This window comes from Leopardus geoffroyi, chromosome C2 (genome assembly GCF_018350155.1).
Source record: "Leopardus geoffroyi isolate Oge1 chromosome C2, O.geoffroyi_Oge1_pat1.0, whole genome shotgun sequence".
NCBI classification, from domain to species: domain Eukaryota; kingdom Metazoa; phylum Chordata; class Mammalia; order Carnivora; family Felidae; genus Leopardus; species Leopardus geoffroyi.
In genome coordinates, this window is record NC_059333.1 from 77,088,436 (window position 1) to 77,111,140 (window position 22,705).

General features: G+C 35.3%; 1 protein-coding gene across 1 annotated transcript; it reads left to right on the forward strand.

Annotated features, from left to right (window-relative positions):
• Nucleotides 1-1,743: 1,743 nt before the first annotated feature.
• UTS2B (urotensin 2B) lies at nucleotides 1,744-19,918 on the forward strand. Its single transcript, XM_045437103.1, has 5 exons — nucleotides 1,744-1,962; nucleotides 6,668-6,766; nucleotides 7,938-7,975; nucleotides 9,251-9,344; nucleotides 19,586-19,918. Exons 1-5 carry the CDS (start codon nucleotides 1,860-1,862, stop codon nucleotides 19,609-19,611), a joined length of 360 nt encoding a protein of 119 aa, XP_045293059.1. The 5' UTR covers nucleotides 1,744-1,859; the 3' UTR covers nucleotides 19,612-19,918.
• The last annotated feature ends 2,787 nt before the right edge of the window (nucleotides 19,919-22,705 follow it).

The following is a 22,705-nucleotide window of genomic DNA, read 5'->3' on the forward strand; positions in this document are numbered from 1 at the left end:
GTATGGGGGCGCCTGGGTGGCGCAGTCGGCTAAGCCTCCGACTTCAGCCAGGTCAAGATCTCGCGGTCTGCGAGTTCGAGCGCGGTGTCAGGCTCTGGGCTGACGGCTCAGAGCCTGGAGCCTGTTTCTGATTCTGTGTCTCCCTCTCTCTCTGCCCCTCCCCCGTTCATGCTCTGTCTCTCTCTGTCCCAAAAATAAATAAAATAAACGTTGAAAAAAAAAAAAGAAACACTATGGTATGAAAAACTTTAAGGATCAAGTTTCAAAGACATTGTTCTTTAATTTTTAGGCTAAAGAGAGAACAGAAACTTAAGGAGCTGCAAGTATTGTATTCTGTCAGTTAGCTTTATACCTAGATATAAAGTTTAAGAGCATTATCCAATTTTGCCTTTAAATTTCCATATATTTCAGTTGCTCTTTACTCACAAATGAAATATGTTTTCACTTATTTTTCCTTTGAATCACTCCAATATTTGCAAATCAGGACAGAAACATCTATGACCATAACTGCTCTCAAAGTAGTCACAATTTAATAGTGGAGGCAGACACAAAACATGTAACTGTAATGAAATGAAGAATGGAATTGGAGTGATGATAGATATCTAAGCAGTCTTATGAAAATCCAAAGGAGGTAAAAACAAAACAAAACAAACAAAACAAACAAAAAACCAAAATCTATGTCTGAAAGCAAAAGAGACAGACCCAAAAGACTGAATAGAGCTGGTGGCATTTGATCGGATACTTAAGGAATGAACAGGTAAAATGGCAGTGGAATGAAGGAGTCCAGGTAGATAGAAATTTGTCAGCAAACTCTGAAGTGAGGAAGTGCGAGGTGTGTTCAGGGATTGAAAACTTACTGTGACTGGTGTCCAGACATATAGTGGAAATGAGCCTGTGAAAGAAAAACAAGGCTGAATATCAATCTAAGTAGTTGAGACTTTATTTAGGGAATTTATTAAGGCAATGGGTTAGTGAAAAGATGGGCCATTGCCCTTCTTTCACATCATCTCATCTGCCATTTGTGCACAGGGAACAGAGTCAGTTTTAGAGCTAATGCATCTAGAGTTCTCCTGACAGAAGAAGTAAGTGTCAAGGCCAGAGGTCATTAGCACATCTTTGGAGCCATAAAACTGGAATTGTGGATGTACTGAAAGACTTCGACTTAAAAAGAAAACCATTACAATTAAAGCAAGTATTAAAGAGTGTAATTGACGGGACATTTGCCAACTTTGAATTAATTAGATCTAGCTTTAATCTTTAGAAGTGCTGGTTGCAGCAAAATGAAACCATCCTTCTTTAGTGCAGTAAGACATTAATGTTCCCATTATGATTCATTTCCAATTTGAGCTCTTCCCAACTCAAATCTATTTGGTTGGTTAAAAATGAAGTGATGGTTGCAAATAACATGGGCTATCAGGGAGACCTGGGGTGGGGGGGGGGGAGGAGGGGTGGGGGGGCTCTAATTTGGTCAAATGAAAGGCATTGTTCCCATTTGATTGTTATGAAAATTGAACCAACAGGTTCAATTGCCAATTTTCGCTCTATGCTTGTGCTTGTGTCTGAAGTGCGTGGGCATGCATAGGAATGCCCGCTTTTAGTGAAATGGGCAGGTATGAGATATATCGATTGGGTTCTTCCTGTCATTGACTGAGTAGCAAACCTGTCACTTCTCCAAGTAGTGAATCATGTTGACAGAATGCATTACATTTTATAAGTTTTTTTCTTTGTCCAGATCATCTGTAGTTGAAGCACACTTGCCACCTTTTAAAAGTGATCTCTGCAGCATTCCAGAGCCACTGAAGTATTCATCTTGACCTGGATAGTCAGTTTCTCTGCTAGCACAAAGAAGATTTTTTAACATGAACAAGATCCTTTCAACCACTCTTTGCTTTGGACTCCTAACTTTGTTATCTGTAATGATATTTTTTGAATTGGTACATGGACGGCCATATCTTACCCAAGGTATGTACACATGAATCTAAAATCCTACAGATGGGTAAATAATCCTTATCTTTCTGTTTGCATTGCCTTGATTTCTCTGCCATTATCAAAATAATATGTTAAGGCATTAGTATTATTAATCATCAAACATCTTTTCAGAAGTTGCTGTTTTAAATTACATGTAATCCGTGATGCTGTTCTTCTCAAGTAAATTAATTTTAACCAACATTGTACTAAATTTATTTTGACTACACCTAATTTTTTATCTAATCACAGGGCACCTTTTTTTCTCACTTCTGTTCTATGACCAAAGATAGTGAATGTGTAAGTAGTAATACAATCAATTACCTAATATGTGCATATTTTATTTTATTTTTTAATATGTGCATATTTTAAAGTGTATCTGGGGAAAGCAAAATAATATTTTTAACCTATGAGATTATAAGTAAGTTACTAATGAAAGGAGAATGACTTAGATAAAAACACATTAGGATGGAAATTTGTGTTTGCAGAGATTTGGAAATAATGCATGGGGAAATCTACATAGTATTTTCAGGAAGACGATGCTAAATCCACATTATGCGTTGACTGTATTTATCAGATTTCTAACATAGAGTACTTACATTAAATGAAATAATTTAATCTATGACATCTAAAATTTGTACCATGAGAAAGTTGGAGAAAATAAATTTTTGCTCTTGTAATATTATAACTTGTATTGATCTTTCTTTAAAATTTTCAATGCATTTTGCACTGGAAATAGCTCTTCATCTGAGAATCAGTAGGGCTAAATTTAATGTTGATTTATTAGGCAAACAACCTCATTGAAACTTTTATATATTTCTTTATGTTTGGAAAATAGTAATTTAAAATAGTGCTCTCTAATTTTCCTTCCAGCTTGAAATTTTGAGGTTATTTATCATCTAACTGAACTCCTTGCTGGGAAGGAAAGAGCCTTTAACTTTGTCTTACATAGGGGAACCAAAACAGGATAGAATACATTTTATTTACATGATACTTGGTTGAGAAGAGGGATCAAGTTTCTCCCTTTGGGATCAAATTCAATTTTACTAGACCATGTTGCTTCCAATGTGGTTTTAAAAGTCAACGAGAGAGCAGTTCTTTTGGCAGTGAAAATAAAATTGCATAAATCCTTATTTATTTATTGGGATTTTCCCATGAAAAATAAGTTGTCTTACAGACCTAGATATAAGGTTGGGAATCAAAAGAGTCTGGATTTTATCCATAGGTCACATTTAGTCTTTGGCCAATCAAAATCATTGCACATGATAGGCCTCCTTTGTTCTTCCTGTGAAATGATGGTATTTTCAATGTTCTTAACACAATGTAAATGAGGAAAAATGAGACCATTCACTGAGGACTTTGCAAAATTAGGATGTTGGTGGTAAATGTAACTTCTGATTTCATGTGGATGTGGAATACAGAAAAATCAAACTCTAAAGTATTTTGCTAGGTTAAAGTTAAATAACACCTCTGACCCCAGAATACCACACAGTGATATGCATATATCACTGGCAGCATATTGGAAAGGTTTTTCTCTCTGGTACTCCCTTGGATTTATTTTATTGTATATAAACAGAGAAGATTACGTTACTAGTAGGGTTATTTTCTGATCTAAATTGTCTATGATTAGAGTGAGTCTCTCTCCATATACACATATTTCAAAGCAGCCAAAGGTTTGACTTATGTCCTTGAACACATTGTTCAAATAAGCATTTTTGGGGGTTACCATCCTGCTTTTTCTGTGTTAGACAATGTCCAAGACAAATGACACAATCTGCCAGCTGTCATTTGGTTGGAGCTATAGAAATGCATGGTTCAATGGATAAACCTGACACAGGGCAAAATGCCTACCACAAAATGATGAAGAGTGAATATCAAGACCAAGAATACTGGAAAATTTATTAATTGTTTTGTATTTTATCATTTTGGGGATTTCCAGATTTCTTTCTGGTAAAATTTCTTGTCTATATGTAGTGAGAAGCTTCAAATTTGAGTGAAAAGTGAGGAGACAATGAAACCTTTAAGATTCAGTATCTTTAAAGGGTGCCTGGGTGGCTCAGTCGTTGAAGCACCCAACTTTGGGTCAGGTCTTGATCTCATGGTTCATGAGTTCCAGACCCGCATTGGGCTCTGTGCTGACAGCTCTGAGCCTGGAGCCATTTTTGGATTCTGTGTCTCCCTCTCTCTTTGCCGTTCCCCCGCTCATGTTCTCTGTCTCTCAAAAATGAATAAATATTAAAAAAATTAAAAAAAATTCAGTATCTTAAGTAGCAATGAACCAGTATTATCTGTGTATTTGCAAAAGCCTTCACTCTGTCATGTCTGGATAACTTTGTCATCCTTTGTGCTAAGGGTTCACCTACACTCAGTTATTTTTTATTCAAGCATTTCCCTTGTCATACTAACTTTTAGTTCAAAGACAAAAGCATATTAAAAGTATGTGTAATTGTTTTCTTTTAAAGCTGTATCTGTTTTAAAACTAAAAATGAAAAAAAGAAAAAAGACTTATTTTCAATTATATTTCTAAGACAATATCTTAACTTTAGAAATATAAAAAATATTTTTAAAAAATTTCTTGAAAAAACTTTTTCTTCAGGGATTCCTGTAAACACCATGGTTGTCTTTAAAGGTACTGACAAGAATTTCTGAGGAGAGTTATGCAAGTGTAACCACTGGAAACAAAAGTAGTAAAGAGAGGCAAATTGATTCAATTTCTTTTGTGAAAAATGTCCCACTTAAATATGCAGAAGTGGATTAGTAATTAAGTTCCTAAAAGCTTCAGCTCTACACTTTCCTTGTTACCTCCTCCTGGTCTTATACATTCTCTAAGTTTAAGGCAATGAATTGGTTTCTCTTATCACAGTTCTAAAATAAGTAGTCATTGTCATCTGGCTATAATATGTACCCTATTTCTTTTTCTAAGAAAATATTTTAAAGATTGTAGATTGTAATTTAACATTTTGATGAACAACTGTAATAACAATTGCATGGTCACATCTTAAACTAAACTATCTCTGAGGGTCTTCATATAATTGATGTTAAGCAAATTTCCATTGATACTGTATTAATGTTTTAATTAATCAGTAGAAAAAATGTTACAGATAATTTCTATGTTTATGAAGTAAAGGAAATTGAAGAGTTAAGCATCCATAAACTATGTTTGGTCAATGTAGAAATGATGCTGTCACCTGTCCCTCGTCATCCATTTGCTTCCTCATCAAGTCTCTCTCATTCGTTTTATTAACCTCTTAATTGTTTGAGTTAACCAATTAACATTTTGTAGACACAAGAAAGACAGGTGATTAAACAGAATAATATAGTTAAATTATGGGCCATTTCTGTAGCTAAAACCACAATATTCTCACTTCTAAACTTCAGACTCAATGAATCTAGCTTCTGTTCAAGCTGTCAGCTAGAATGAGGAGCTAGCGAGTGGGGAGCATGATCCCACAGAAGTTCTGGGCAAAAGTTTGGCTTTTCAAGCCACATCACAAAAGTTCATTTTGTTCGTAATATACTAGTTGTTACTTCAATTGCATTACTTGTTGATAGATATCTTGTTGAGTCTTGATGTCTTATAGCTTGAGTAAAGGTTATTATCCTGATTTCTACACCAGAATAAAAATATTTACAAAAAATTGGATGATATTTTGCTTTTAAGGTGTTGAAAGAGTTGAACATCTGATCAATGAATGGGCTGGGAGGTAAATTGGCAAAGATGGAAAGATGTCAATATGGAGAAAGGAGACTTCATATCACCTTTTCCATAAGATTTCCTTGAATGGTTTAAAGGCAATCTCCAGAACACAAAATGGCTCATATTTAAATGTGCATAGCACATAGAATCTTAAAATCAAATATTGTTTATTTTTTTCTTTAAAAAATTTTTGGGGCACCTGGGTGGCTCAGTTGGTTAAGGATCCAACTCGTGATCTCGGCTCAGGTCATGATCTCACAGTTTGTGAGTTCAAGCCCCCATCAGACTCTGCACTGACAGCATGGAGCCTGCTTGGTATTCTCTTTCTGTCTCTCTCTGCCCCTCCCCTGCCCTCTCTTTCTTCCTCTTTCTCTCAAAATAAATAAACTTAAAAAATAACTTTTATATTTTTCATATTAAACACAAGAGTAGAAAACTTCAACAACACAGATAAAAAATAAGAAATTTACCTGCGATTCTACTACCCAAATTTACCTACTACCCAAATTTAGCAGGTAAATTTTAGGGTGTCACCTTTCAGACATACTGTCTCTCTTCTCTCTCCCTCTCTCATAATCTCTCTTTGCTCCTCTACATTCAATGATTTTTTTTTTTTAATTTTTTTTTTTCAACGTTTTATTTATTTTTGGGACAGAGAGAGACAGAGTATGAACGGGGGAGGGGCAGAGAGAGAGGGAGACACAGAATCGGAAACAGGCTCCAGGCTCTGAGCCATCAGCACAGAGCCCGACGCGGGGCTCGAACTCACGGACCGCGAGATCGTGACCTGGCTGAAGTCGGACGCCTAACCGACTGCGCCACCCAGGCGCCCCTACATTCAATGATTTTTGAAACAGCCCCTCTTTTTGGGTTATACACCTTTGTCCACAGCACTTTTTTTGGTGAGTATATGCATTGATAGCTATAAAATGTATTTAATTAAAAGTGCTTTCGGTGACACAGATCGAAAATGGAGGCTTCATTACATTGGGATGATTATTACAGGAAATGAATTGTTTCCAGATAAAGAAGATGCAAACCATGAAGAACTATTGCTGGCTCTACTGAATAAAAATTTTGATTTCCAAAGACCTTCTAGCATTGGTAAGTTAGGAATTTATTCTGTCTTCTGACCTGCTCTTTCTCAATGTTAATTTGTAGTAAAGTAATAACTACTCCTTTTCATGCTGCACTGACAGCTTAAGTGTGTCTTATTATTTCATATTCATGATAAAGCAATGGCATTATTAAAAAATATTAAAATCCTATTTTCTTCAATTAGAGGGTCCTAATGGGATCAGTAACCATCTATTTACAAAATAGTTATCTTTAGTCATATTCTCATCTCTGCAACTCCTCACTCATACAGTTAATATTTTCTTTTACTAAATGCTTCAAATCTGTTCCCAGGTTTCCATTAGAAATTTCACAAATTAACTGCATTTTAATGGCAGTTAAGTTAGCACATTTGCAATGAATTTCTCTCCATGTGGGAAACAATTGGAGTAGAGACCACTGGGAAATTTAGGCACACCGACTGACATTTTTTTCTTTGAAGATCAGCAGAATCTAATTTACAATTATGCATTAGAGTTTTCTCCAAGAAAAAACAAATACTGTCAGAAACTTAGCAAGTCTAGCCTAAGAGAAAATGTGAGAATATGTCAATGTGTTACACTCTCCAAAAACATCTGATCCTCTAAAAAAAAAAAAATCTAGTCATGGGACAATGTGCTGACTATAACAACATCTTAATGAATACTTTAAAAATACAGGGTTTTAAAATTAGAAGGTATTCTCATTGAAGAAAATGTATGGAATTATAAAAAAGAAAAATTCATACTCAAACTGTAAAACCCAGAGAGAGTTAATATCAATATTCTGGGAATTTCTTTCATGAATGAATTGTATAGATGTTTGTGTCCCACTTTTTTTCACTTACTATTGTTTCATAAAATTTCCTCATGTTAGTAGAATAATTTACTTCTAAATAATAGTCCTTGTTAGAACTATGGTCTGTTTTAGAAAGCTTTGTGCTTATTACAAGAAATCAGGTATTTTCTCATGACATAACTGGTTGCAATTCAATATGTCAGGCATTGAGAAAATATTATATTATATTATATTATATTATATTATATTATATTAGGGATGGTGGTTGGTCTCAAATCTTATGGAAAAGACCTTTGCCTTCCACATAAGATCCCGAATGTGTGAATCGGGATGAATCTATTATTTGCCATGAAAGTTTTCATGTAACGAATGTGTCTTGCAGATACAGAACTGACTGGCAAATTGGAAGAACTTAACCAGGTGAGAGTGTGAAATACTTACATTTCAATTTTAATAATAATTAGAAGGCATTTATCTTTGGGCACAGTTTGAAAAATTATTGGTATGATACCGTAAATTTTTTTTATTCCTGCTAGGGAAAAAGTAAAGTAATTCATTAGAAAAAAAAACAGTCAAATTCCACTTGGGAAGAAAAAACAAGAAAGAAAAGAAAACCAAAACAAAACTAAAGCTGAAATGATCTTGAGATAAAATCTGGATTCTCGTCCCAACTCTCCAATTGTTATGAGACCAGAAACAAATTAAAATTCTCTGGATCTAAATCTCCTCATCTATAAAATAGGAGGCTATACCTAGATTGGTGATTTTCAAAATGTATTATTATTTTTAAAAGTGGAAATATTTTTTCCCAAATAAATTGGATACAGTCTCATATCCAATTCATTCGGTTGCATATGAAGGTGGAGCTGTTCTGTTTAAAGCACCTGGTTGGGCGCCTGAAAGGTCACCTCTTTGAACCAGCTCTCAGCCTCCCAAGAGGGAGAGAGACCCTTAGCAGCCTTTTCCCCAACTCCTTGACATGCTGTAAAAAAAATGTGAAAATCACCAGATTCGATGATTTCAAAACTTTTTCACAAACATGCATGCAAATCCATTATTATGCAAACCATGTGGCTCTTTGGGAGAAAGAATTGTGTCCCATCATTCTAGGTGGGTCAGACATGGACACCCTCAGTAGCCAGGCTGAACTCTACTTTGGTAGAGTTAGATCTTCAGGGTGTAGACAATCAGAAAGCTTGCTAAAAATGAACATGGGTTGAATTCTGGGTAAAAACCCTAAGGCCTCAAAATACTTCTCCCTTCCTGCTGGAAAGGAGAAATATTTCAGGAAATCCAAGCATTTACATAACTCTGTGGAGCTCCTTGAAAAGCACTGCTCATTATAGGTGACATGAAATTGAGTCCAGGAACACAGGCTGTGTTTCCAGGCTCCCCATTAATTAACACCCAGAGTGGACTTCCTTAACCATAAACCTGTTTTTTCCTCATGTCCTGTTGAGTCATGTACCTTTCTCAGTCAGTCTCTAAATACTAGTTTCCTTGTACTTTTCCTGTTTCTTTTTGTTTACTTTCTTCATTTCTTTTTCTTCTTTTCAATTCCTTGTTTCTCCTTTCTCCCTTTCTTCTGTTTTTCCTACTCTTTTCCCTGTTTTATTCAAATACTTTCTCTTCTTCAACAGAAAATAGCATCATTCTAATTAAAGATGAATAATTTTTATGTTTGATTTTTAACAGCTGGAAAATCTAAAAGAGCAGCTCGCAGAGGCAAAAGATTCAGAGATATCCTATGCTACAGGTGGTCTATCTTCTTCCCATCCCAATAAGCGAGGTAAATTTTCATTTCAAATTTTTAAAATTGACATCTGAAAGATTAGTTTTGCAATTATTACTAAGAAGAAAGAGAGTAACTTGATATTTCTTAATCCTATGGTGGTGCTCAAGATCAAGGCTCATATCTTTATTTTTTATTTTATTTATTTTTAAACAAATTTAATGTTTATTTATTTTTGAGAGAGAGAGAGAGAGAGAGAGAGAGAGAGAGAGAGACAGAACAGGAGTGGGGGAAGGGGCCGAGAGAGAGGGAGACACAGACTCTAAAGCAGGCTCCAGGTTCTGAGCTGTCAGGACAGAGTCCTACACAGAACTTGAACCCATGAACTGTAGATCATGACCTGAGCTGAAGTTGGGTTCTCAACTAACTGAGACACCCAGGCGCCCCTATTTTATTTTATTTTATTTTATTTTATTTTATTTTTAAAGTTTATTTATTTTGAGAGAGGGAAAGCAAGAGTGGGGGAGGGGAAGAGAGAGAGGAGAGAGTGAGAATCCCAAATAGTCAAATTCCACTTGGGAAAAAAAAAAAAAAACAAGAAAGAAAAGAAAACCAAACCAAAACTAAAGCTGAAATGATCTTGAGATAAAATCTGGATTCTCAGCACTAGCAGTGCAGAGCCTGATATGGGGCTCAAACTCACAGACGATAAGATCATGACCTAAGCCGAAGTCAGACACGTCTCCTACTGAGCCACCCAGGCACCTCCGAGGCTCATATTTTTAAAAAAGATTCCAGTGAAAACGTTCCCATATGAATGTATCTGAGTTCTGTGGTGTTTATAGCAGTGTGTCGCAAGGTCATAGGTTCTAGGTTTAAGTAAAATAGGCCCCTCTTGTTTAAAATTGTGACTTACCTTTGCTGTTTTGCTTAAATACTGGAGATAGGAGAATCACAAAAGGGAACAATTAAGTTTCAAGTTAATCCAGAATTTTAGAACATCTTTATTAAAGTCATTGCTCTAATGTTTGGTTCAAGGCTTGATTCATAACATTCAATTTTAGGAGGATTTGTCTTTTGGATCCCTCTTACTATTTATAATATTTCTTGGGAAATTCTTGTTTCTTGCTGTATTAGTTCTTATATTTGAAAAACTTGTATGTATGTTTTTCCATTCATAGAGTGATGTGAGCCTTCCTAAAACTTGTTTTATTTACACTTGTCTCTCTTCCCAGATGTGTCTTTAACTTGTACATAAACCTATGTCACAATTGCTACTAAGGGGGAAAAGGAGACACTGGTATTATTTAAACACTTAGCATATTATATTTTATATTTTATATTTTATATTTTATATTTTCATATCTCAAAATATTGTGGTTAATACATAAGCACTAGAGCTACACTGCCTGGGTTCAAGTTAATATTGACATTTTCTACCTGCTTGAACTTGTGCAATGATCTAACTTCCTGTGCCTTATTTTCTTTGCCCCCAAATGCAAATTATAATCCTAAGTATCTTTATGAGATTGTTGGGAGGACTTGATGAGTAATATATGAAAGGAATTTAGAATAATGCCTAGCAAATAGTAAGTACTATGTAAACTTAACTTATTTTTTATGGTTTTGATCAATGCTATAATTATTATTTTATTCTCTTCATAAACATCAGGTAGCTATTACTATGCCTATTTTATAGATGAGGAGATTACATCTCAGAAGGATTAAATTATATGCTGAAAATAACCCCACTGCTAAGTGACTCAGCCGGTGAACCTGAAGGAGATGATAGTAGAACCTTCCGGAGTTTTAAGGACTTTGGCTTTTACTAGGTATCATGTGGGACATCACTGGAAAGTTTGAGCTCAAGAGTGATATGAGATAATTTTTAGTACAACCACTCTTGATGCTTTGTGGAGAACACACTGCAAAAGATGGGCAAAGGTAGAAGCAGAGAAAACGTCAATAAAAATAATTTAGTGGTAGCAGCTTGGATTTGGTTTGGCAATAGTGAATTGATATGGAGGGGTCTTATTCTTTGGCTATATTTTCAACAAAGAAGCCAACAAAATTTCTTGTAGGATTACACGTAGGTTGTGTTAACAAATGACGGAAGGTGTCAAGAGTGACTCCAAAGATTTTGTTCCAAGCAACTAGGAAAAAGAGGGCAAATTCTACTTATTGAACCGGAGATAGCTGGAAGAGGAGAAAGTTTGGTAGTGTAGAGGGTTGAAATAGAGATTTGTTGGGCCTTCTCATAATTAGCGTAGTTTAGGCTATGATGTATTACCAGTTTTAATCCAAATCTCAGAGGACTACCATATAATAAAGTCCAATATATGTAGTATAACCCTCTTTGATTTTCTGACTATTTCATTTGAAAGGTTGTTATAGCTTGACTGCCTCTAATATTGCCAAGACATAGGAAAGGAATAGAGGACACATCCCAGGTCTAAACTTCCTCAGTTCAGAACTTGGTTCAGTGAGAAGTGTCACTTCTGAAGTCCACTGGCTAGAATTAGTCATGTGGGCTGCCACCAAAATACTGGCAAGATAGGCTGATAAATTTTAGGAAGTACATATAATACCTGGGGACCACTGCCTCTACTACAGTCAGTCCTTTCATCTCTCCTTAACCACATAGACTATACTTATCCCATTCCCATTAGAGACAATCCCAGATCTCTTTCACTGACTGAACCCAGAACAAAGAACAGGCTTTCCAGGAGATACTTACTAGTCCTCATTAGATACAGTGTGGCTTCTTCCTCTTCATTCACAGACCTGTTGGCTAAAAGGACAATTCCAATAATTGGCAGAGGAACAGGGACAGGATAACCACAATCAGAAATCCATAAAGGAAACAAACAAGAGATACACAGAATGCTACCCTCCAGGAATTCTGAAACCCCACTGGGCAAATATTATAAAGGTCTCTTACCCTGGGGATGGAAAAAGGTGTCTTGATTGGAGCCCTTAGTATCTAGGAGGAGTCATTTGCCTATTGTAACATTTCTGGTGGCTACACTGTCTGAGATTTTTGCTTTTTCATTTTCATCCTTGGATACATCTTATGTGTTCCTTGGGGAATATTCTCTTCTCTGGGATGGTACAGTTTTCTTGGGTCTCATCCCACTCTTGCAAAGTTTGAGGTCTGAGGTTTATTTTGTCTTAAAATATCAAAGATATTTTTATTTTAGGGTTTATGATGTCCTTTCAAAAATTTAGAAAGCTTCTCATCTGCTTGCTACATGCAAATGCTTTTGAAGAAACAATTTTAATTATTCTGCCTTCTCACCCCCAATTTAGTAGCAGTTGTCTTGAAAGTATGTGGAACATGGGCATCTGGGTGGCTCAGTCAGTTAAGCATCCAACTTTGGCTCAGGTCATGATCTCATGGTTCGTGGGTTCAAGCCTCATGCAGGCTCTGTGCTGACAGCTCAGAGCCTAGAGGCTGCTTCGGATTCTGTGTCTCCCTTTCTCTCTGCCTTCGCCCACTCCTGGTCTGTCTTTCTCTCTCTCAAAAATAAATAAACATTAAAATAAAAAAAAAGCAAGTATCTGGAACATGCCTTAAAGATTAAGCACTCACTCTGACTTCTTTATTCAAATTGTTATTTATGGAGCCTCTGTCACTTGGAGTAATTTTAAATCTCATTTTATAGTGTTTTGGATCTAGAGGAAGTTAACCCTTTCAACATTTTGAGAGCTTGTATTTCTGAACTCTTTATTCCCTTTGTATTTGCTGTCACATTGCATTTGGGGATGAATTAGGCAAACTACACTAGCAAAGTAACCTTACTATCTCAGTGATGTAACTTGCTTTAATATTTATTTTTTATTTGCACGAAGCCTTGTGTATGTTGGTCACTTTCCTTTACTCTGTATCCACACTATGTGTCCCTGTAGTGGGACAGGAAAGAAATGGAGGTAAACACATTCTTATCTGCCAAAATTAGACTCATGATCTTAACCTAACTTACTGGGGTCGGGGAAGCACCTTGGAAATGTAAAAAAAGCACAAGGAATATTTGGATAGTCACATCCCTACCACAGATGTTTTGGGCTTATGCTATGCATAGCAATATCATCCCAGTATAGCAAGCCTTCTTATGTACATTTTTGCATTTCAGTTACTTGTGGTCAACCATAGTCCAGAAGCAAATGATCTTCCTTCTGACATACCATCAGAAAGTCAATAGTACCTTCATGCTACATCACAGGGCCTACGTCATTCACCTCATTTCATGTCCTCATATAGGCATTTTATCATCTTACATCATCATCATAAGAAGGGTGATTATAGTATAATAAGACATTGTGAAGAAGCCACATTCACATAACTTGTATTGTAGTATATGGTTATAATTGTTCTAGTTTATTATTTATTGTTGTTAATTTCTTTCTGTGCCTCATTTATAAACTAAACTTTATCATCAGTATGTATGTATAGGAAAAACATGTATTTATAGCATTCAGAACTATCTGCAGTTTCAGGCATCCACTGATGGTCTTGGAACACATCCCACACAGATAAGGGGGGATTTCCTGTAGTGATCTGAGTAGACCATTGAATATATAAATTTGAGGTTTAGGGAAACAGCTCGTATTGGAGTTATTCATTTGACAGTTATCAACATATCAATATTGCTTGGCATTGTGATGAAATCATCTAAGGAATGACTCTAGATATTGAGGATATTGCTAGGAATATTGACTATCAATATTGCTAGCGATATCTAGGAATGACTCTAGATATTGAGGATATTACTCTAGATATTGCTAGGAATGACTCTAGCAGGCCTGAAGCCTAAGTGATTCCAAGGTTAGAGATGGGGCAGATGAGAGAATCAGCAAAGGAGGCTGGGTAGGAGCAGCTACCAAGGAAGGAAGTGACAAAGAATGTCCCACTCCTTCCAGGAAGAAGTAGTGAAACTATATTTGAAGTTGGATAACTCCCACTTTCCTTCTGAGCAGCAATAGAAAGATTATTAATGGCTTGGCCAAGAATTGTTTGGTGGACTTCTGTTGAAGGAGAAAATGATAAAACAATATTTTTATCATTTGTCAGGAAACACTGACAATACACATCACTTTTGAAAAATTTTGTTTTAAAGGGTAGAAAAATTGGGGTATTAGCTAGAACATTTTGGGGGAGTGTCAAAGAAACTTTTTATTTGTATTTATGCAAGTAGATATTAAAACATATTTGTATGTAGTAGGAACAAAGTAAAACATATGAATTAGATGCCCAGGTTAGGTGACAAAAACAACCCACGTTATACTTAAAGTGTGGTTCTATTGCAAAAGTATGAATAACATTACATGAAAGTAAAATGGACCTAGAGATCCAGCTAATGCAATAGTAACTTATGCTTACTGGGAAATATTATAGTTTGCTTTAATAATTTATTTTATAGTTGATAGACACCTGCTAACTTCATTCAGAATTTGTGATAAAATATGATAAAATACAACATCTTTCCATTTATAAAAATCCTTAACAGATTGGGTATAGAAGGAACATACTTCAACCCAATAAAGGCCATATGTAACAAGCCCACAGGTAATATCATATTCAATGGAGAAAAATTGAAAGAGATTTCTCTGAGATTGGGAACATCACTTCTATTAAATATAGTGCTAGAATTCCTGGCTATGCAATTAGGAAAGACAAAGAAATAAAAGGCATCCAAATAAGGAAGGAAGATGTAAAACTCACTTTTTGCTTATGATATAATCTTATATATACAGAATCTCAAAGAGTTAGTAAAAAACTGTTGAAATTAGTTGGTGATTTCAGTAGGTGGCAGATTAAAAAATCAGCTTACAGAAATCAGTGGCATTCCTTTATACTAATGATGAAGCATAAGAAGAAAAAACTATCCCATCACAATAGCATAAAAAATAATAAAATACTTAGGAATAATTTTTTTATTGAATTGTATTTGATGTAAAATATTATGTTAGTTTCAGGTATACAGCATAGTGACACAATAGAAAGTGATCACCAGGATAAATCTAGCCACCATCTGTTACCATATAAAGTTTTTCAATATTATTAACTATATTCCCTATGCTGTACACTGAATTCCCATGTCTGATTTATTTTATAACTGGAAGCCTGTACCTTTTAATCCCCTTCTCCTATTTTACACCCTCTCCTCTGGCAACTGCCAGACTATTCTCTGTATCTAAGAGCCTGTTTCTGTTTTGTTTGTTCATTTATTTTTTAGATTCTACATATAAGTGAAAGACTACATATAGTCTTTGTCTTATTTTATTTAGCATAATACCCTCTGGGTCCATCCATGTTGTCACAAATGGCAAAATTTAATTTTTAAATGGATATTCCATTGTGTGTGTGCATGTGTGTGTGTGTGTGTGTGTGTGTGTGTGTGTGTATAATCAATCTTCTTTATCCATTCATCTAATGATGGACACTTAGGTTGTTTCTATATCTTGGCTATTGTAGATAATGCTGCAATGAACATAGGGACACATGTATCTTTTCAAATTACAGCTTTCATTTTCTGCAGCTAAATATCCAGAAGTAGAACTGCTGTATTATTTGGTAGTTTTGTATTTAATTTTTGAGGAACCTCTGTACTGTTTTCCATAGTGGCTGCACCATTTTGCCTTCCCACCCAAAATGCATGCGGGTTCCCTTTTCTTCACATCTTTGCCCATTCTTGCTTGCTTGCTTGCTTTATTTATTTATTTATTTATTTATTTATTTATTTATTTAATAGCCATTCTTACAGGTATGGCGTGATAGCTCATTGTGGTTTGATTTGCATTTATCTGATAATTTGTGATATTTAGCATCCTTTCATGTGTCTGTTGGCCACTTGTATGTCTTTGGAGAAATGTTTACTCAGGTCTTTTGCTCATTTACTTAGGAATAAATTTAACCAAGGAAGTGAAAAATCTGCACAATGAAAACTATAAGTCTTTTCTGAAAGAAATCAAAAAGAAGACACAAACAGATGGAAAGAAATGTGTGTTTATGGATTGGAACAATAAGTATTGTTAAACGGCTGTATTCTGCATAGCTATCTACAGATTCAGTGCAATGTCAAAACACAGAAAACACTATTTCAAAGAAACCACACAAATTTATGTTTCACATAAATAAAAGAAATAATCTTAAAATTTATATGGTACCAAAAAAGACCCCAAATAGCCAAAGATATCTTGAGGATAAAAGAACAACACCTTATTTTAAACTAGATTTCAAAACCATAGTAATAAAAACAGTATAGTACTGGCACAAAAATAGACATATAGACCAATAAAACAGAAAACCCAGGATTAATGCTGGCATATAGAGTCAACTAATATTCAACACAGGGCCAAGAACACCCGGCAGGGAAAGGATAGTCTCTTCAACAAATGATGCTGGGAAAACTGGAGGAATACATGCAGAATTGAATACATGAAATTGGACCTTTATGTCACACCACAAACAGAAATTCACTTGAAATGGATGAAAGACTTACACATTAGACCAGATAACATAAAACACCTACAAGGAAATATAGGGTAGTAGCTTATCAATACTGGTCTTGGTAATGACTCTTCGGACATGACACCAAAAGCACAAGCAACAAAAGCAAAAATTAACAAGTGGGACCACATCAAATTTAAAAAATTCTTCACAGCAAAAGAAACAACTAACAAAATGGAATAAAATTTTTGCAAAGCATATGTTGGACAAGAGGTTAATATCAAAAAAACCATAAAAGATAGCACTTAATAACAACAAAATCCCCAAGAGTATCTGACTTAAAACATGGGCAGAAGAACTAAATATATTTTTTTTTCTCAAAGAGAACATCAAAATAGCCAATGGGCACACAAAAGATGCTCAGCTTCACTAATTAGCAGGAAAATGCAAATCAAAACCACAATGAAATATCACCTTACACTTGTTAGAATGGCTATCATTAAGATGACAAGAGACAGCAAGGATGTGGTGAAAGGGAACTCATACACTGTTGGTAGGAATGTAAATTAGTGCAACTACTATGGCAAACAATATGGAAATTCCTCAAAAACTTAAAAACAGATTTACCGCATGATCCAGCAATTCAACTTCTGGGTGTATTACAACAGATGAGTGGATAAAAAAGTAAAAAAGAAAGTGGGGTACATATACACAATGGAATATTATTCAGCCATGAGAAAGGAAGATATCCTGCCATTTATAATGACATGGGTGAACATTGAGCACATTTTGCTAAGCAAATAAGTCAAAGAAAGACAGGTGTTGTATGATATCACTCATATGTAGAATCTAAAGTCAAACCTGTGGAAGAAAGTAGCAAGTAAAATAGTGGCAACCAGGAGATTATAGAGGGAAGGGGATGGGTTAAGGTTGATGGTGTTTAAGTATATAAACTTCTACCGTGTAGAAATAAACCACAGAAATCTAATACACAGTGTAATGAGTGTGGACGATAATATTGCACTATAATGATGTAATATGACAAATACTACTTCAATGGCAATCATATTTACAATATATAAATTTATCAAAGTAACACATTATACACCTTAAATTTAAAAACTGTACTGTGAAATTTATCAAATAAAAAAAAGAGAAGAAAAAAACTCTCCTTAGCTTTCACTCCAATCTATTCACTTAGTTGCACTCCTAATAACTTGAGCTTTGTGGGTGCATAAACTGAAGTAGGATAGAAGCAGCACATTTGAAGAAACCTGGGGTTGGGAGATGAAAAATAAATATATAGCTGCCTAGCACATAATATCTTCCTAAAAACAGGGATTACAAGAGTGAACCGGACAGAGATCAAGAAACACCAGAATACCAGCTAGAGTTTTTCTTCACCTAGATGGTAAATGATGGATAAACACTAAGGAGTTTGGCTGCTCTACAGGGAATATCTTTTATGACACTTCCTTTAATTCGGGTCCAGAAATTTTCCAACTATGCTCCATTGCATACTTCATCGAGCCACTCATGTGATGTAATTTTTGGATATATGTAGATTTATTTCCTGGAAGACTGAGATATTCAGTGATATCTGAAGAGTCGGAAAGGGCAGTGATGATAACTTTCTGAAGCACACTATAAAAAGAAGATGGGAATGGAAAATAAACTTCTTTCATATGATTTGAATGTAGTTTCATTTAAAGGAGGATGCGACTCTTGTAGAAATGAAAACTAGACTCAGTGCTATCATAACACTGTGTGTGTAGGTGGTAATGAGCTTGAGGATTACAGTTTACACAGTGAGAAGAGAGGGAGGGAAACTTGGAGAGTAGATATACTTAGCATTTATTTCAAAGAGTATCTTAACAGTACTAAGTTTTTTAAAAACATTTTTCATTGTGCTCCCCATTAATCAATAGAGAATCAAAGATCCATCTTCTTGGGGTCATAATTTTAGAAACCACTTAGATGGAAAGAAATTAGAGAAATTTATAATGTGTTCTATGAAGCTACTACAAGCCTGATGATTGATTGGGAACAGCCTACAGAACATTTAAAAGGACTCATTTGTGCATTTGAAGATTAAAATACTGATAGAATTGGTTTGATTTTTCTGAAGCATGATTTTAATGATCAGAATGTGAAGACTCGATGTGATAATTAAATTACTTAAATAACATTTGATGGTTTTCAAAGTGAGCCTTAAACTCTCTTCCTTCATTTCCCCCCTAGCAAATAGAAACATATTTATCATACTTTTTGCTTATGCTACTTCCTCTTTGGGATTTCAGTTACCCCAAATATAAAACAAAGGGGTATATCTAATAGGATGACCTACTCTATTCTCTTTATAGTATTATATACATTATAATGTAGAACAGTGCTGTCCAATAGAACTTTCTGTGATGATGTGAGCGCTCTCTAATGCTTTGCCCATTATGGTAGTCACTAGATACAACTCATTACTGAGCACTAGAAATGTGGCTAGTGGGATGAAGAAGCTGAATTTTCTTTTCTTTTGTTTTGTTTTTTGTTTTGGTTTTCTAATTTTATTTAAGTCCAAGTTAGTTAACATAGTGTAATAATGGTTTCAGGAGTAGAATTTAGTGATTTATCACTAACATATAACAGCCAGTGCTCATCTCAACAAATGCCCTCCTTAAGGCCCATCACCCATTAATTTTAATTAATTTATAGATGCACATGAGGCTAAGAACTCCATATTGAACATTCCTTTCACAAAACTCTCTCATACTGGCACACATAAACTATTTTATTCAAATGTAATATTTCATCAAATATCCTCCTAATAAAGAATTTGTTTTGCTTTCTTTTTTAGCCTGCTTTTGGAAATACTGTGTCTGAAGGTTTTTCTCTGGATACAAAAAGATAAGAACATTAGAAAAAGATACACATCTACTCATCACTACTTAAAGATTCTAGCTATTTGAGCATAAAGAAAGGATGGCGTTTATTCTGCATACTGTATGCTTAAGGTTTAAGTTGTGAATGATGACAAATCAGTTGCACTTTTGCATGGCATGGGTTATCAAATGGCCTTGTAGTGCTAAAATTTACAGTGCTGTATCTATTGTATGCTTTCCGTAGATTCATTTTCTACATATAATTTTGTCTGGTGATGACTCTGATTTTGAGCTATCAATTAAAATATTTTAAAGGGGCGCCTGGGTGGCGCAGTCGGTTAGGCGTCCGACTTCAGCCAGGTCACGATCTCGCGGTCCGTGAGTTCGAGCCCCGCGTCGGGCTCTGGGCTGATGGCTCAGAGCCTGGAGCCTGTTTCCGATTCTGTGTCTCCCTCTCTCTCTGCCCCTCCCCCGTTCATGCTCTGTCTCTCTCTGTCCCCAAAATAAATAAACGTTGAAAAAAAAAATAAAAAAAAATAAAATATTTTAAAAAGCGGGGCACCCAGGTGGCTCGGTTGAGCCTCCGACTTCGGCTCAGGTCATGATCTCACTCACGGTTCGTGAGTTCTAGCTCTGTATGGGGCTCACTGCTGTCAGGACTGTCAGCATGGAGCCTGCTTCAGATCCTCCGTCTCCCTCTCTCTCTACCCCTACCCCGCTCGTGCTATCTCAAAAATAAATAAACATTAAGATAAAAAAATAAAATATTTTAAGGGTGCCTGGGTGGCTTAGTCAGTTAAACATCCAGCTTCAGTTGAGGTTACGATTTCAGGGTTCCTGAGTTCAAGCCCCACATTGGGCTCTGTGCTGATAACTCAGAGCCTGGAACCTGCTTCAGGTTTTTTGCCTTCCTCTCTCTCTGCCTCTCCCCTCTCACGCTCTGTGTCTCTCTCTCAAAATTAAATAAACATTAAAACATTTTTTAAAAAAGTATTTTAAAAATCATCTTGGAAATTAAAATAAATTTAATTGTATCAACTTATGGAAAAAATATGCATCATTGTCCTTTCTCTTTCTTATGATTGTGCTAACTACTATCTCTTTTTTGTTCATTTGGACAATTGTCACTGAAACTACTACAACCAAATGAATACATTACTGGGAGCAGAAATATATGGTTTATTAGACTCTGGAAGAAAGTAATATTAGATGTCTCAGAGATAGAAAACTTTCTTATAAAACAATTTGCCTGTTGGTTTCTTAATTCTCATCTATGCCTCCTCCACAGCATCACGAACTATTTGAGACTCAGAATGTCTATAAGAGATTAGCTTCGTTGTGCCAAAAAAATAAACAGAACAAAAGAACTCATTGGATTTCACTTGATTCTTTTTTTTTTTTTCCTTTTCACATCCATATATCAAACTTGCTCTTGCTTACATATGAACAAGCTTATTTACTTAGTCAATTCAAGGCTGGGAATTCAACTTCAATATTGTGTGCCACCTGTTCTAGCCCCAAAACATTGTCAACATAACTTAAAATAACATTAAGGACTAGACTAGATGGCAAGGCCAGCCTGCTCACATTCCCTTACTTCACAATATGGGGGAAATGCAGTTTACCTACATGATATCAATTTTGTGATGCTTAAAGAGAAAATTATTGCAGAGTATGAACAATATTGCTTAAGTTGAAAAAACCATAAAACAAACAAGGTTGAGTGACATATCTAAAGTGCCATATATGTACTTGTTAGGAACCACTCAAATGTACATAAATATTAGTTGCTCAATCATGCCTGATTATTCCTACATATTTACACCAGTAGTAAACAGAAACATAATATTGTTATGAAGAAAGACAAAAATTCCCGCTTTCATCATCTCATGTTTATTATCTTTGGAACAGTTAAACAATATGCAGGCAGTTTGAATCTTTAGGAGTAAGGTCACACAGAAAGGCTTTTTGCTACTTCTTCCTTTTAGGAGAATCCATTAAGTTATATTTTAATAGTTTGCTTTAAGAAATTTAATCCCTAAAGCTATCTGTAGATTAAAGGTAGAATTTGTTAGACTTTCTGTAGTGTGAGTAAATTTTAAAATGATGCGGCATCGGGGCGCCTGGGTGGCGCAGTCGGTTGAGCGTCCGACTTCAGCCAGGTCACCATCTCGCGGTCCGTGAGTTCGAGCCCCGTGTCAGGCTCTGGGCTGATGGCTCAGAGCCTGGAGCCTGTTTCCGATTCTGTGTCTCCCTCTCTCTCTGCCCCTCCCCCGTTCATGCTCTGTCTCTCTCTGTCCCAAAAATAAATAAACATTGAAAAAAAAAATAAAATGATGCGGCATCATAAAACATCCCTCATAAAGAATTGTTTATGTAATTGGTGACAGAACACAGAAATCCATATTCACAGTTTGCTCTATGAAGCTTCACAAATGAATGAGATGACTCATCATATTCTGAACAGAAATCATGTTTTAATTTCCTGCTATGTTAAAAGAATGCCCTATTTCGAACTGGTGTACTGTTGATTTATTTTCTACTTTGTATAAAGTAGTGGTGGAAATAACATGAAATAAAATAGTTATAAGTGGAGAAAACATTTTTCTCTTTTTGTTCATTAAAGTCTTGTATATATATTATATTATGAGATAAATGCATTATTACACATCAGAATAGAGTATAAATCCATACATTGTGACCTCTGACTTTAATTAAATGGAATGCCATAAGCATAACTTTGCATTAAAAAATATAGGTGATAGGAAATCAATTTGTTTATTTCGACTTTAAACCTTCACCACAAGAAAATTTTAGGCTAAAGTAGGCTTTAATACCTTTTGTCAATGCATGAAGCAGCAGCATCCAAGTGGATTAGAAGCTTACAGATAACCAAATGGGAGAAAAAGGGAAGAAAGAACCTCCAAGGAATAGAACACATTCCTAAAATTGAACAGAAGGTTGAAGAAAGCTGGCAAGAAACATTTTAACTTCTTCTTCAATAATTATTTCAAATAGAAAGTCCTACAGGGTATTTTCCATGTACCACTGCTAACTTTCTAATGCAAGCTTCTGAAAACAGAATCGGTTAGCTC